Raw genomic sequence first — 14,271 nt, forward strand, 5'->3', positions numbered from 1 at the left:
TTTATGATTCTCTATAAAGCACCAATTACAAATATATAAATGAGTGGAAGTTAGACACCAGTAGAGAAGAAGGAGAAGTGGGGGAGGACAATGATGATTGAAATGGAGTAAATTAAATTCCATGCGTGTATAATTATGTCAAAGTGAACTCAACTTTTAGGTACAACTATAATGCACCAATAAAAGAAAAGAAAAAAGAAAAAAACTGGGGGGGCGGGTAGATGTGGTAGAGCCCAGTAACACACACATACACGAAGACAGGGAAAAAAATAGGATTCCTAAATTTGCATGCACATAACAGAGCTTCAAAATACATAAAGCAATGCCGGACACCCGGCTCCAGCGACCAAAGTGCAGGATGAGGTGAAGCGGAGCAGGGCCCGGGCGGCCGGGCGCAAGACAGAGACTGAGCGGCTGCGGTGAGGACGCGGGAAGCTGGAGGAGAGGCGCAGCCAAAGGAGCCGCCGCACCAGCTCCTCCGCCTCCCGGGTTGAGGGGCTGCCTGAGCTCTTAAATTGGTTTCCACAGATTCATCCTGAGCCAAGAGAGTTTGAATAGGTGCTGAAGACTAAGGAAAACACTCAGCCATTGGGTCCTGAGACATTGGACTGGATATCTGGGGTGGTATCTTTCAAATTTAGCCAACTTGAACTAATAATAATTTGAGAATGCTCCATACAAGAGCAGGATGCACATTCTTCCAGTGCACATGGTAGATTTGCCAAAGTATACCGCATTCTGGGCCATATCACGTATCTAAATAAATTTAAAGGAACTGAAACCATACAAAGTGTATTCTCTGATTCACAACACATTTAGGTGGAAATAATAGAAAGATGTCTGGAAAAATTCTAAGTACTTGAAAAGCAAACAATTCTAATCAATATGTGTCAAAGAATAAGCCATAGGAAGTACTGGAAAATATTGTGAATGGAAAGAAAATGAAATCAAATACTGAAAATTGTATGGTGCAGCTAAGGCAGTAATTAGAGGAGAATGTTTAGCATTACAGACATATTAAAAAGGAAGAATGTTCTATAATCAAAGACCTACTCTTCCCCCTTAAAAATGGACAAGGCTGGGGCTGGGGATATAGCTCAGTTGGTAGAGTGCTTGCCTTGCAAGCACAAGGCCCTGGGTTCAATCCCCAGCACCGCAAAAAAAAAAAAAAAAAAAATGGACAAGGCTAACACAGTGATGCATGCCTGTAATCATTCGGGAGGTTGAGGCAGGAGGATTACAAGTTCCAGGCCTGCCTCAGCAACTTAAGGAGACCCTTTCTAAAAAGGACTGCAGATGTAGCTTAGTGGTAAAGTGCCCCAGGTTCAATCCCCAGTACAAAAAAATATAATAAGAAGAATATCACAAATTAAATTGCTTTCCTATATATCAGCAATGAATAGTTGGAATTTGAAATTAAAACTACAATTCCATTTATATTCCCACCAGAAAGAAAATATGAGACAAATATTTAGCCATAAATCTATTAAGGAATATGTACAAAATCGACATCAGAAAAGTGATAAAAATCTGATGAAAGAAATCAAAGGATATTTAAATAAATGGTGAAATACCCTATGTTTGTGGATAAGAGGACACAATATTGTTTTATTTGTTTTGCTTTAATTAGATGTTGATTTTCTACAATTCGATGTACAGATTCAATGCAATCCCAATTAAAATCTAACAAAATATTTTGTGGATACTACAAGCTGGTTCCGAAGTTTACATGGGAGCTGGGGTGTCCTTAGTGGTACAGTTCTTGCCTAGCATGTACAAGGCCCTGCGTTCAATCCCTAGCACCACAAAACCAAAGCAAAGTGAATATGGAAAGGCAAAAGAGGGCTGGTGTTGTAGCTTAGTGGTAGAGTGCCTGCCTGGTATCCATGAGGCACTGGGTTAGATCCTCAGCACCACCTAAATAAAATAGTTAAATAAAGGTATAGTGTCCATCTACAACTAAAAACAGATTTTTTTTTTTTTTACTGAAATCTGTTCTTTATTTACATGGTGTAAAATTTTCAGTAACAAAAAAATCTCATCATGAAAGATGCAAAATGCTGTCAAGATTGACGATTTATTGAGGCAACATAAAATATGCTCTATTTCATGATTTTTCACAAGAAAAGCTCGAATTTGGTTTGTCTAAGTGTGTCAAACATCCTGTTACATTCACTTTTATAAGGAATGCCCTCTTCCTGGGCAGATCTGGGAGCCGTGATGACCCCAGTGCGCCCCCACTCCACGCCAGCATGCCTGCTTGACTCTCAGTTATCTTGGACTCGTCTCCAATCACAATAGTTCTTCTAGGATAGAATTCTACTTCCACAAATATATACTGAAATTCATATTTGCCACCTTCTGGGTTCTCTTTCACTTCCGCTTACACTGTTCCTTGCTTTCCTGGCTCAGAGCTCTCAATATAGAACTTCACTCGCAAGAGTTTTAGAATTTGTAACAACAGAAAATTTTAATTAAAAAAAGGGGGGGAGGCAAAAGAATCAAACAAGCTCACAAAACTCTGAAGAGGAGGAGCAGAGATGGAGAAGTGAAACTACCTAATTTTAAGAATTACTACAAAGCTATAGCAATCAAGACAGCATGGTATTAGTGAATGAATAGACAAATGGACCAGCAGAACAAAATAGAGAGCTCAGAAATAGCCCATACATATACAGTCAACTGAACTTAGCCAAAGGAGCAAAGACAATCCAATGGAGGAAGAATGTGATTTTTTAATGGCACAGGAACAATTAGGCATCCATATGCAGAATAAAAAAAGAATCTGGCATCATCTTTTCATAAAAATTAACTCAAAAGAGATCATAGGCCAAATGGAAAATGTAAAAATAGAAAACCTCTAGAAGAAAACAAAAGAAAATGTAGGAAACCTTTGGTTTGGCAATGAGTGTTTAGATATAACACTAAAGCAGTATCTTGAATGAAAGAAAAAATTAAAATGTACAGACTATAAAAACCTTCTCATAGTAAAAAGAAAAAAATTGCTAAATTGAACTCTATCAAAATTAGAAAGAAAATAAAATTTAAATTTTCCTTTTGCTTTAGGAAAGACACTGTTATGAGAATGAAAAGAAAAGTCATGGAATGAAAGCAACTATCTGCAAAACACATAATGGTAAAGGTCTGGAAAGAAGAAATGTCAGAAAGTAGGAAAAGACATTTTCAACCCACAAAACATACAAAACAATTTGGATCCAGAATATACAAAGAATTTCTAAATGTCCATAAGAAAAACACAAGCAATCAAATGGAGAAGTGGGCATAAGAAACTAACAAGAAATCCATAGGAAAGAAAATATAAAGAGCCAGTACATTTATGAAAAACGCCCAGTCTCACTTATCATAGGGTATGCAATTGAAAGTCAGAATAACGTCCTGCACAGAGTAACAAAAAAAGAAAAAAAGAATGATGCTGTTAAAGATATAGAACAATAAGAATTTTCACACATGGCTCTGGTAGTATAAATCATTGTGATTCCTTGGGAAAACAATTTGACATTTCCTGTAGGTGAGAACATTCACACCCTACCACATAGAAATTCCACTCCTAGACAGAGTCTCTCTTGTCCTATATGCAAAAGACATATATAAAACTAATCATTAAAGTTCTGTTTATAAGAAAAAAAAATTTTAAATGATCTTAATCCCTATTAAGAGAACAGATATTATACATTGTGTTCTGGTCACACAATGAAATACTATGTATGGTTAAAAAATTGATGAAGCAGAGATTCCCAGGACACATGATGGATCTCAAATAAGAGCAAACTGAAGAGAAAAAAGTAAGTTGCAAAGGAATAATTAAAATATGATACACGTCTATAAAGTAAGAAATGTGTGAAATGATCCTGATACCTTGCTTAGGTTAGGTTTGAGGTCAAGAGTGGAGAGAGAGGGTGTCCCTTGGGACATGGAGACTTCATTTACATTGGTACTGCTCTACTCCTTAAGGGGAGCAGTGAACACCATCAGATTTGTGGTTTTATGCATTTTCATATATTCATTGTTTAAAAAATTATTTAAAGCAACGATCTTTAGTATATATTGAACATTAGCTTGATTGAAAACCCACAAAAGTACTTCCAACAGTTTCTAAAAAGTACATTCGTGCATGAATTACAGGGCTCTCTTCTTCCAATGAGGGCATGAGCCTGTTTGAGACCTGCTGTCAGAGCAAGGGTGACTGTAGAGTAGATAGGAAAGGACTTGGGAGGCTTGGGGGACAAAAGCCTAGTGCTGGGAAGACATTTCCAAGCTAGAGAGGGACACCTTGGAAAGGGAAAATGTCTCTTGGAGGCCTAGTGGGAAAAAAAAAGAAGGGGCTGAAAATAAGAGTCTCATAGAAACAGAAAATATCAAAGACTTTGCAGAATTCAGAACTCACCCCCACACACTAACATTTATTTTTTAAAAACTGCACTTCACTAGATTCACAGAAGAGGGCACTGTGGAACCAGCCACCTCAGCCCCAGTGGCTGAGCCACCTGTGACTGCTGGTCAGGAAAATTCACACCCCACCAGGAGCAGAAATAAACCTAACACATAGGACACAGTGTAAATCAAACCTTTTCTGCAAATGAAAGTACTTATTTTTTAAAATTATTTTTATATATATTTTTAGTTGCTGATGAACCTCTATTTTATTCTATTCATTTATTTATATGCGGTGCTAAGAATCAAACCCAGTGCCTCACACATGCTAGGCAAGTGCTCCACCACAGAGCCACAACCACAGCCCAAATGAAAGTACTTATGAAAAAAAAATTATAAAGCAGAAGACCACACTCCAATCCAAATTAAATTAAATCCAATAAGAAATGAAGAAAACATTGTAACTTGGAAATTTTAAATTCTGAATAAAAATGGACAGTTGCACAAAAATCTGACAAAATACTGGAAAGAAATAGTTTCACAAAAATCGGACAAAATATTGAATAGAAAGACAAAAGTTATTTCAAAAATGACAAAAAATTAGTTTCCTGTGACATACAGATGCCAAATACTTTAAATGGACAGAGAGAGCAAGGATTAAAAAAAGAAGAAGAAGAAAAGCAAAATAAAGAATGGAAAGATTACAAAGGAAAGAAACAGTCATAGAAGACAGAGAAAATACTAGCATGGGAATAAACAGATACCCTCAATAAAACACTAGAAAAAAACTAACATTTGAAACTCTAAACCATGCAAATTTCCCTGAAATAAGTCAGGAAATTATGTATTAAAAGAACACATGATATACTTGAGAAAATTGACCCATAATAATCAAGGTCTTAGAATTTGAAAGTTAAAAAAAGAGGAAGCCCTCAGACAAATCACCAAGCCATTTATAAAGGAAAGCAAATCAGGATGGCACTAGACTTTTGCTAACAAAATACAAAGCAAGAAAACCGTAAAACAAAATTTCCAAGAAACTCAAGAAAATATACACCATGAAGTTTTGCAGTGTCCTAGAGTCCTGGGGATAGGGACTGAGGCTGAAATAGGAGCCATCATCTACAGCCCACTGGTCAAGGCCAGCTGCCACCTGTTTTGTAAAGTTTTTTGGAACACAACCCTACTCATTGAATGTATTGTCTATGACTGCTTCTGAGAGCCAACAACAAGTCTGAATAGTTCTGACCATGGTGTAGCCTCCAAATCTGAAAATATTTACAACTAGATTCTTTGCAGAAAAAAGTCTGCAAATCTCTATAGTATAAGAGGCACTTTATCCATTCAAGAAGACTATGAGAAGATTGGCAAGAGGACTAGTAGGGTAAAAGGGCTGGTGGAGTGTTGGTACTTTCAACTGTGGTCATAGACCAAAGATTTAAAAAAAAAAAAAAAAGGAAATGAGGATGGTAAAACAGTATGTATATGTTACATGCTCTGATAAAGTAGAAATAATACAACTTTTTGAATGAAAGGAGAAGGAATAAAGGAAAAAGGAATAAGTTCATTGATTTCATATACTCAACAAATGGCATCTCTAAGGATATTAATTTAATTAAACCTAAAAAAGAATAACAATCTAAATTAAGGAAAATGAAGACCAAGGAAATTATTTGAAGTATGAAGGTAACTGCTAGAGGTAAAATTACAAATATTCCTAAACAATAAGAGCTATAACAAATAAAAATATAAAAGGTAAAATAGTCCCCCCACACAGTGAAAGATGCATGGTAAATATGACATAAAATAATATGACAAGACAGAGACTCTTCTTAATAACACAAGTAAATGAACTTAATTCACCTATTCAAAGAAAAAGATGTTTAGATTGCCACACACCAAAAAAGCTAATTCTATGCAAGAGACTTGTGATTCTGGAAGGGCTGGTGAGAGATACACTACATATAAATGAGAGATTTATATAAAGACATAAATGGGAACAAAAAGAAGGCAGGGGTTGCATTTTAATACTGGACAAGGTAGCATTTGAAAACAAAAGCATCAGACATCACCAGGGTTTGTAAAGGCCATGATTCCCAAAGAAAGAATATGCAACAGTTATTACTACGTCTTCACACAGTCACTTTTATAAGTAGAAAACACAGAAGATGCAAGAAGCAAAAGAGAGAAACACACTATTAAGGGAGAGTTCACATGCTACTCTCAGTTCAAAAGAGGTCAAGCAGACAGAAAAAGTAAACATAATCAATAAGGGAGATCTTATAGGTATGTACTGAGCTTTGCCCTCCAAACTAGAGAATGCATTTCTCTAGTTAGCCGTCATGGTATATTCATGAAAATTGATCATATTTAAGGTCACAGGGAAAACCACTGTAAGTTGCACAGAGCAGAAATAAAACTAACACCAGTTTCTGAGAAACAAGTAATCCAACTCTAAATCAGAAATATGAACATCACATTTTTTTAAAAGCCCCTCTGCCTAATTTTACAAAAACATTTCTGTTAACTCTGGGATCAATAAGAAAACACAAAATGAACTATAGGATATTTTCAAATGATGTTAAAAACTCACTATGTGTCAGAATTTGTGAGATAAAATTAAAGTAATAATTGGAGGAAAAGTCGCAGCTTTAAGTAGTCATGCCCAAAAGGAAATAAGTGAACTAAATAGCTCAATTCATAAATATAGAAAAATAATTACATGGAAAAATCTAGGACAGAGAAAATAATAAATACAAAAATAAGTTTATGCATCAGAAATCAAGAGAATAGGAGTAATGAATCATAGAGGAATATTTGCAATATTCTATGCAATACATTTGGGAATTTACATGAAATTTGCATGTTTAAAATAAATGATTTACTAAAATTAACCCCAGTAAGTATAGAAAATTTAAATTTATAATTTTCATAGAGTACAGTTACTGAAGAAATATCCCCACACAAAAGTGCATTAGATCCAGTTGATTTCATAAGATGATTCTTCAGAACTCTCATATCAATGGTACTTGAATTTTCCAGAGCACAGAAAAAGAAGGAAATCTTCCACATTATTTTTATGCAGTTATAAACAATCATACCTAAGTTAGAAAAAATTGGAAAATACCAGCAATTTTAGGCTGACCTTATCACGAATGCATGTAGATATAGGGACTGGTATGAAATGTGATGTTGAGGGGAAAGAGGCTTAGCAGGTACCTGAGTGTGTACGGGGACCAGCTGATAAGCTGTTAGGAGGTGAGTCCTCGCCTCCTGTACAACCATCCTGGCTCATAAGTCTGCCTAGTGCTGGAACCTGGGTAAATCCCTCTTTTCATTACTGCTTTAGAGTGAACTATAGAAAACATTTTTGTTTTGACATAAACATGTATGTGACATACATATAAAACATCCTTGAAACTAAAGATAGGCTATACCTCCTTCCACAATCCTAGTTTATTCCCACAAAGGAAGCCCTTGTTGCCAATTTTGTATGTTCTGCTGTCTTTGTGTATCTTTCACATCATTCTGCATCTTTATATAAACTTCCATTGTACTCATGTGTACGTGTGTGTATATCCTTTTAAGCTGTTGCACAAATAGGAGCATCTAGTGACTCCATGTGACAACTTGCTCCCCCCATGTAACACAGACCATGTCCCTCCCTGTACATGTAGATTTCATTTATTTTTTTAAAGTGGCATTATAGCAGGGAGCAGTGGTGCACATCAGTAATCCCAGCGGCTCAGGAGGATCGCAAGTTCAAAGCCAGTCTCAGCAAAAGCAAGGCACTAAACAACTCTGTGAGACCCTGTCTCTAAACAAAATAGAAAATAGATCTGGGAATGTGGCTCAGTGGTTGAGTGGCCCTGAGTTCAATCCTCAGAACCCCCAAAATAAATAAATAAATAAATAAATAAATAAAGTGGCAGCATATCCAATAGTGGCTATGTTCCATGATTTATTTAACTAAATTTCTATTAATGGGTGTTGATGTTTTATCAGGGATTTTTCTTGTTGCTATTGTTATTGTATGTTTGTGGGGAAGGGTGGCCACTAGAAACATTGCTATAAACCAGGTCCAAGTGATGGCACACACCTTAATCTCAGCTACTCAGAGGCTGAGGCAGGAGGACAACAAATTGGAGGCTAGTAGTCTTGGAGATTTAGCAAGACCCTGTCTCAAAATAAAATAAGAAGGATGTTAGTGTTAGGGTGCTTGTCTAGCATGTATGAGACCCTGGGTTAGATCTCCAGTACCATAAATAAATAAATAAATGCAATAATATGGAGTTTTATATGTACACATTGGCATACATTGGGAAATATGACTTTAATTTAAATTCACAGAACTGACTTTCAAACAAACCATAACAAGAAGGCTATTCAGGAATTGAACATGATTCAAATGTCTCCCTTTAGGAATCAGTACATAGTTTCATAAGACTCCCTTGCTTGTCAGAGGTGGCACATGTGACTTTGGACAAGTGACAGATTTGTAATGGCAAAGAACCCCTCTCCCATTTCATTATCTCATTTAACTTGCAAAACTTAAGCAAAGAAAAGCAGGTCATCTTGCATTGTATAAATCATCTAACTGAAAAGAAAGACTGGAGAAAGGACACCTGAGGACCTTCAGATGACTTAGTTTGGCATTTCTTAAACACACCTGAGGCTGAAGGTGGTTATTCCCTCCTTGGGAAGCTGGGACTCACTTCACTCACTGTCCTGGGAGTGACCTACTTCTGAGGATTGCGGAAAGAAGCGGGGAAAGCAACTTCACTGTGGAGAAACCTGGCCCTACTTTGACCAGGTGATCAAGCTTATTCTTACATGTAATGAGCCATGTTAACTGCATGTGTCCTTCATATTAATGATGAGAATATCACCAGTAGGCTTTCTTACCTGCAAGCCGTAACTGTAGTCTAACCACGAGAAGAACATCAGGGAAGTCTAAATTCAGAGACATTCTTCAAAATGCCTGATCTGAACCACTCAAAACAGTCAAGGTCATCCAAAACAAGGGAAGTCCGATAAACTGTCACAGACTAAAGAAGGCTAAAGACATATGAAACTGAGCTATCATCAAAGATAAGGAGTATCTGAGAAAAAGAACATTCAGGAAAAGCTAGTAAAATCTGAATAAACTGGAGTTTAGTTAAGAGTCGTGAACCAATGTTGGGACAAATGCACCTTAACAGTGTAAGATGTTAGGAAACGGGGAAGCTGGGTGTGGGGGTGAGAATGCTACATCATCTTGGCAGCTTTTCTGTAAATCTAAAACTCTTCTTTAAAACTTACACTTAAAATTTTAAAAGATAATTATTAATTATTTAGTCAAAAGTAAAAAGTAATCTGAAGGACATATATCAAAATAGTAATGTTTGAAAAGACTGGTAGGTGATATACTCTGATGTGTTATATTACCCTTTATGGCCACCTTTCTTTTTGTGACTATTAAGAAGTAATGCTAAATGATATGCAGTACTTGTAAAAAAAAAAAAGTAGTTTGCTACAGATAAACCCTGTGTGTGTGTGTGTGTGTGTGTGTGTGTGTGTGTGTGTGTGTGTGTTAGTTGTTAGTTACTGAGGGTTTTACCCAGGAGCACTCTACCACTGAGTTACACCCCCAACACTTTAAAAAAAAATTTTTTTTTTTTAAATTTTGAAATAGGGTTTTGCTAAATTGCTCAGACTAGTCTCAAACTTTCAATCCTACTGCCTCAGACTCCAGAGTATCTGAAATTACGGGCAGATCAACCCTCCTTAAAAAAAAGAAAGAAAAGAAAAGAAAACAAGGAGTAAAATAATAAAAACACAGACAAACACACACAGAGATGTGTTTGAAAGTGCATTGCTGAGGCAATAAGCACATTTTGAGAGAAAAGAGGACACTAGAGAAGTGAAATTATTCTAGCCCCTTTACTACATGTCAGTTCTTTGATAGAGGTCAAGTTCAAAACTCAGCTGACGGCTATTTCTAAGAAGCCAAGAAGTCAGAAGAACTTTCCACATTCCCACAGAATAATTAGACACAAAAATTGGAGCACAATGCTGCAAAGGCAGCCAGACATGAAGATGGAAAGACTGCTAGGAGCAGCCAGATGCAGATCCTTCCCCCTCAAGGCATTTGACTCCTTCTTAAATCATGGATGTCAGATTAGGAAACCGAGAACAGAAAATTACTGAAGAGAAGAGGCATTTTTTAAAATTTCAAAATGCTGGGGGAAAAAAACTCAAACAACAAAGAAGACCCTAGGAAGACAGGGCAGTAAATTCACATGGAAACACAGAGAGAAGAGGAGGTTTTAAAATTGTACAGAATCTCAGGGAGCTGTGGGGCAGTAACAAGTGGTAAAGCATAGAGAAAGACAGGAAGAGAGATGCAGAAAAGACATTTTTGAAAGCATAATGACTGGAAGTTTTATAAATTACATAAGAATTATAATCTGCAGATCCAAGAAATTCAATGAACTCAAAGTCCTATACATGCATGTCATCTGACCTTAGATTGCTTGCTTAGATGATGATAAAAATCAACATACCTTCCAGGGAATCATAAATGTTTTGACCCCATTTGGCAAAATGAGTGGAGCCACCTCCTGCCCAGGGAAAACAAATCAGCTTAAAAATTGCATCAGGCTTTGGGTATAAGCAGTTGAAAATGTTCTCATTCCTAGAAAGAAAATTCAAATATATTTAACATTTCAAATATTGATTAAATTCTCCCAATTGAATTAGGTATGTTTTAGTGGAAATCTTTGTTAATTATAAGAAATGTATTTTCAAATATAAAGCGAATGCCATTTTTTTATAGAGGCCAAAAATGGTTTTAATGGTCTGTATTTGACAATTTGAATATATAAACTTTTAGTCAGTTTTGTCATTTGATCTCAATAAACATTCCAAACAAACTTAGACTGAGACCTTTCCAGGTTAGGTTGTTGACTCTAAAGAGGACTTTGTTCTTCATAATTAAATAAGAGACCACCCATAAAATGAGACTTTATACAAATTTATACAAGTGACAACATTTTGAGGGAGAATAATAATTTGTGAAGAAAAACTCCTTGTCTTAGAGTTGAGTACTTCTGTTATAATTGCTAGCCTAAAGATAAAAGCAAAAAGGACTCAAGTTAGTCTTTTTCTTTTGAAGAAGAAAATTTGTACTGAAAGCTGTGTTCCCACTTACCAAGCCCATCTGTAGCAAATTTACTGGTAAGGGTTCAGTCCTAAATGAGAATTTCATAGGGGTCTGTCATGTACTTGAAAAATACTGAAGTCACTTTTTCAAGGAGTACAAAACACTCTGTAAAGTCTACCATGACTTTGGGCAAAGGAGAGACTTATATGAACCTCATTTTTTTCAGTGTATTGAAGAGTCTAAAGAATCTCTTTAATCCCAGAGATGGGAGGCTAAGGAAGGAGGATCACAAGTCTGAGGTCAGCCTCAGAACTTAGTGAGACCCTCAGCGACTCCCTTAGACCCTGACCCTAAAAAATATACAAAAAAGGGGTGGGGGTGTGGCTCAGTGGTTAAGTGCCCCCAAGTTCAATTCCCATACCAAAAAATAAATAAATAAATAAAAATAAAAGGCTGGGGATGTGGCTCAGTGGTAGAGAGCCCCAGGTTCAATCCCCAGAACAACAACAAGAAAGTAGAGATAATTTTTCTCAACAACGTTTACCTAAAATTATACCATATCTTGAAAAGATACCATATTCTTTGAGGTCAAGAAGCCTTACTTCACACTATTTAAATTATTTGGGTTCTAGTGCACAAAACATGTGTTGGGACAGGAGTAAGTATAGGTTTTGCAGTGCTTGAGGCATATGTAATTTGCAAGAGTCAGGGCAGGCTTTAAGAAAAAGAATACAAAATTAGGAATGCAAACCTTTGAATGCAGAGCCTTTGATCATTTTCAAGGTAAAACTGTCTTTCTCTGGTTGGCAGTGGGACTGGAGTGACCTTTCACTTATTTAAATCAGTGCCAATTTCAGGTAGTCCTCAGAAAGCATTGGACAGGACACCTACTCTGCAGGTGAACCCATAGGTAAGACCTCAGGAGAGGGTATAACGGGAGGCCAGGATCCTACCCATTGCTGCTGAGCAGGGATCTGCCTGGGGTTCTTGCCTATAGGCATACCCACCCAACCTTCTCTGCACCTTAGAGAAAGAATCAAAAACCAACAAAAACTGAACTTGCCTTCTATTTATTGATTTATTCCCTCTTTGTTTTTTATTTGAATAATGAGAATTCTAAAGCTTCAGAGTTGAAAGTGACTAGTGTAATTCACTAGTACAAGATAGTGACTAAGGCTGCAGAAGAAACTCAGTTTCAAATCCAAGCTACATCTAAGGATAACGATAAAGTCTTCTTTACAAGTTAGTTATAATGATTAAAAGTATCAAAAATGCTCACCATGATTTTAGGCACACATTAGAAGAAAAAGAAATAATGTCTATTATTGCTTTTTTAAATTTTTTAACTGGGGTGGAATTCTGGAGCACTTTACCACAGATTATATCCCCAGTCCTTTTTATTTTTGTTTTGAGACAGTGTCTTGCTAAGTTGCTGAGGGTCTCTTTAAGTTTCCCAAGTTGGTCTTGAACTTGGGATCCTCCTGCTTCAGCCTCCCAAGTTGATAAGATTATAGGTATATGCCACCAAGCCTGGTATCTAATATTACTTATTTGACAGTTGACAAAACTGACACCCAGAGATACTAAGTCCCCCTGCCAGGATATCAGGGCACCTAGAACGGGGAAAGAGCCAAGTGGCAAAAGGAGTAACTCACCTGGTTCTCCCAGTTGGGTCTCTTCTCTCCATGCTGTGAGGAGATGGTACAAAATTGTTGATTTCAGCAACTAGTTGAGTCAATGCTGACTTCAATTCCTGTTTGAGTATAAAATCTCCAATCAGCCTAGTGCACTCAGAGGAGTTACCAGATTAATTTTTTAAATGAATTACTGTATTGACTACTCTGACTCCTATTAGAAAAGAACAGAAGGTTAAAGAAGACCACAAGAAATAAAAGGAAAAAAAAAAGAAATAAAAAGAAAAACAGGTTCGAAGCCACATAGCTGATATGATCCAAAGAGTTGCTGATGATTAAAATTATCAAAAATTCTCACCATAGTTTTAGGCACACAGTATATAAAAAAGAAATGTTATCTATTTATTTATTTGGCAGTGGACAAAACAGAGACTCAGAGATATTAAGTCCCTCAGCCAGTTAGTGACAAATCAGAATTAGAATACAAATCCTATTAATTTTAAAAGTTACCTCCCTACTTAAACCTTTTCACGTATTTTCAACATCAACATACAAGTAGGCCACTGAGTGGCAAGAAATGACCCAAGAAGCTTTGATTTAGAGCTGAGACTAGAACCTGCTCCTCACATTGCTGTACAAATTTAATCTTGCCTCCGTTCACATTATAATATCAGTAAGTGCAGCAATTACCAGGATGTTTAGGTAATATAAGGAAAGACAATGACATGACTTCTAAATACTAGCAACTAAACAATAAATCAACAGAAAACACTCTCTAAATCTGTTAGAAAATTGGGGTATCTCAGTTTTCTAGGTATTTACCAACTTGTACTCTTTTAAATCTTAGGAAATATTTGGAATTCTGCGAAAGGATTCACTACGATGTCAAACTTTCAATTTTGTAAACTTCAAATGTTCAGAAAAGAAAAGAAAAATGATTACCAAAAGATCTGTAATTTATAAAGACTTTCATCCACTTCCTTCCTGAGAGCTCCTTGAACCTCCAGTAATCAGTTGAAGGTGACCATTTACTTCCCAGCCTCAAGTGTGAATGCCAGAAGTGTTCCTGGTTAATCTCTCCACCTATGGTTCTTTAAATAC

At 36.4% G+C, this 14,271-nt stretch overlaps 1 protein-coding gene across 1 annotated transcript in view; it reads right to left on the minus strand.

Annotated features, from left to right (window-relative positions):
• Window positions 1-14,271, minus strand: part of Olah (oleoyl-ACP hydrolase) — a 37,671-nt gene that overhangs the window by 23,073 nt on the left and 327 nt on the right. The window contains exons 2-4 of the mRNA XM_047521318.1: window positions 14,113-14,261; window positions 13,192-13,289; window positions 10,938-11,068 (exon numbers count right to left, since the gene is read on the minus strand). Coding sequence (XP_047377274.1) covers window positions 10,938-11,068; window positions 13,192-13,223 — 163 coding nt within the window. The 5' untranslated portion in view covers window positions 13,224-13,289; window positions 14,113-14,261. The remainder of the gene's footprint in view (window positions 1-10,937; window positions 11,069-13,191; window positions 13,290-14,112; window positions 14,262-14,271) is intronic.

This window comes from Sciurus carolinensis, chromosome 12 (genome assembly GCF_902686445.1).
Source record: "Sciurus carolinensis chromosome 12, mSciCar1.2, whole genome shotgun sequence".
NCBI classification, from domain to species: domain Eukaryota; kingdom Metazoa; phylum Chordata; class Mammalia; order Rodentia; family Sciuridae; genus Sciurus; species Sciurus carolinensis.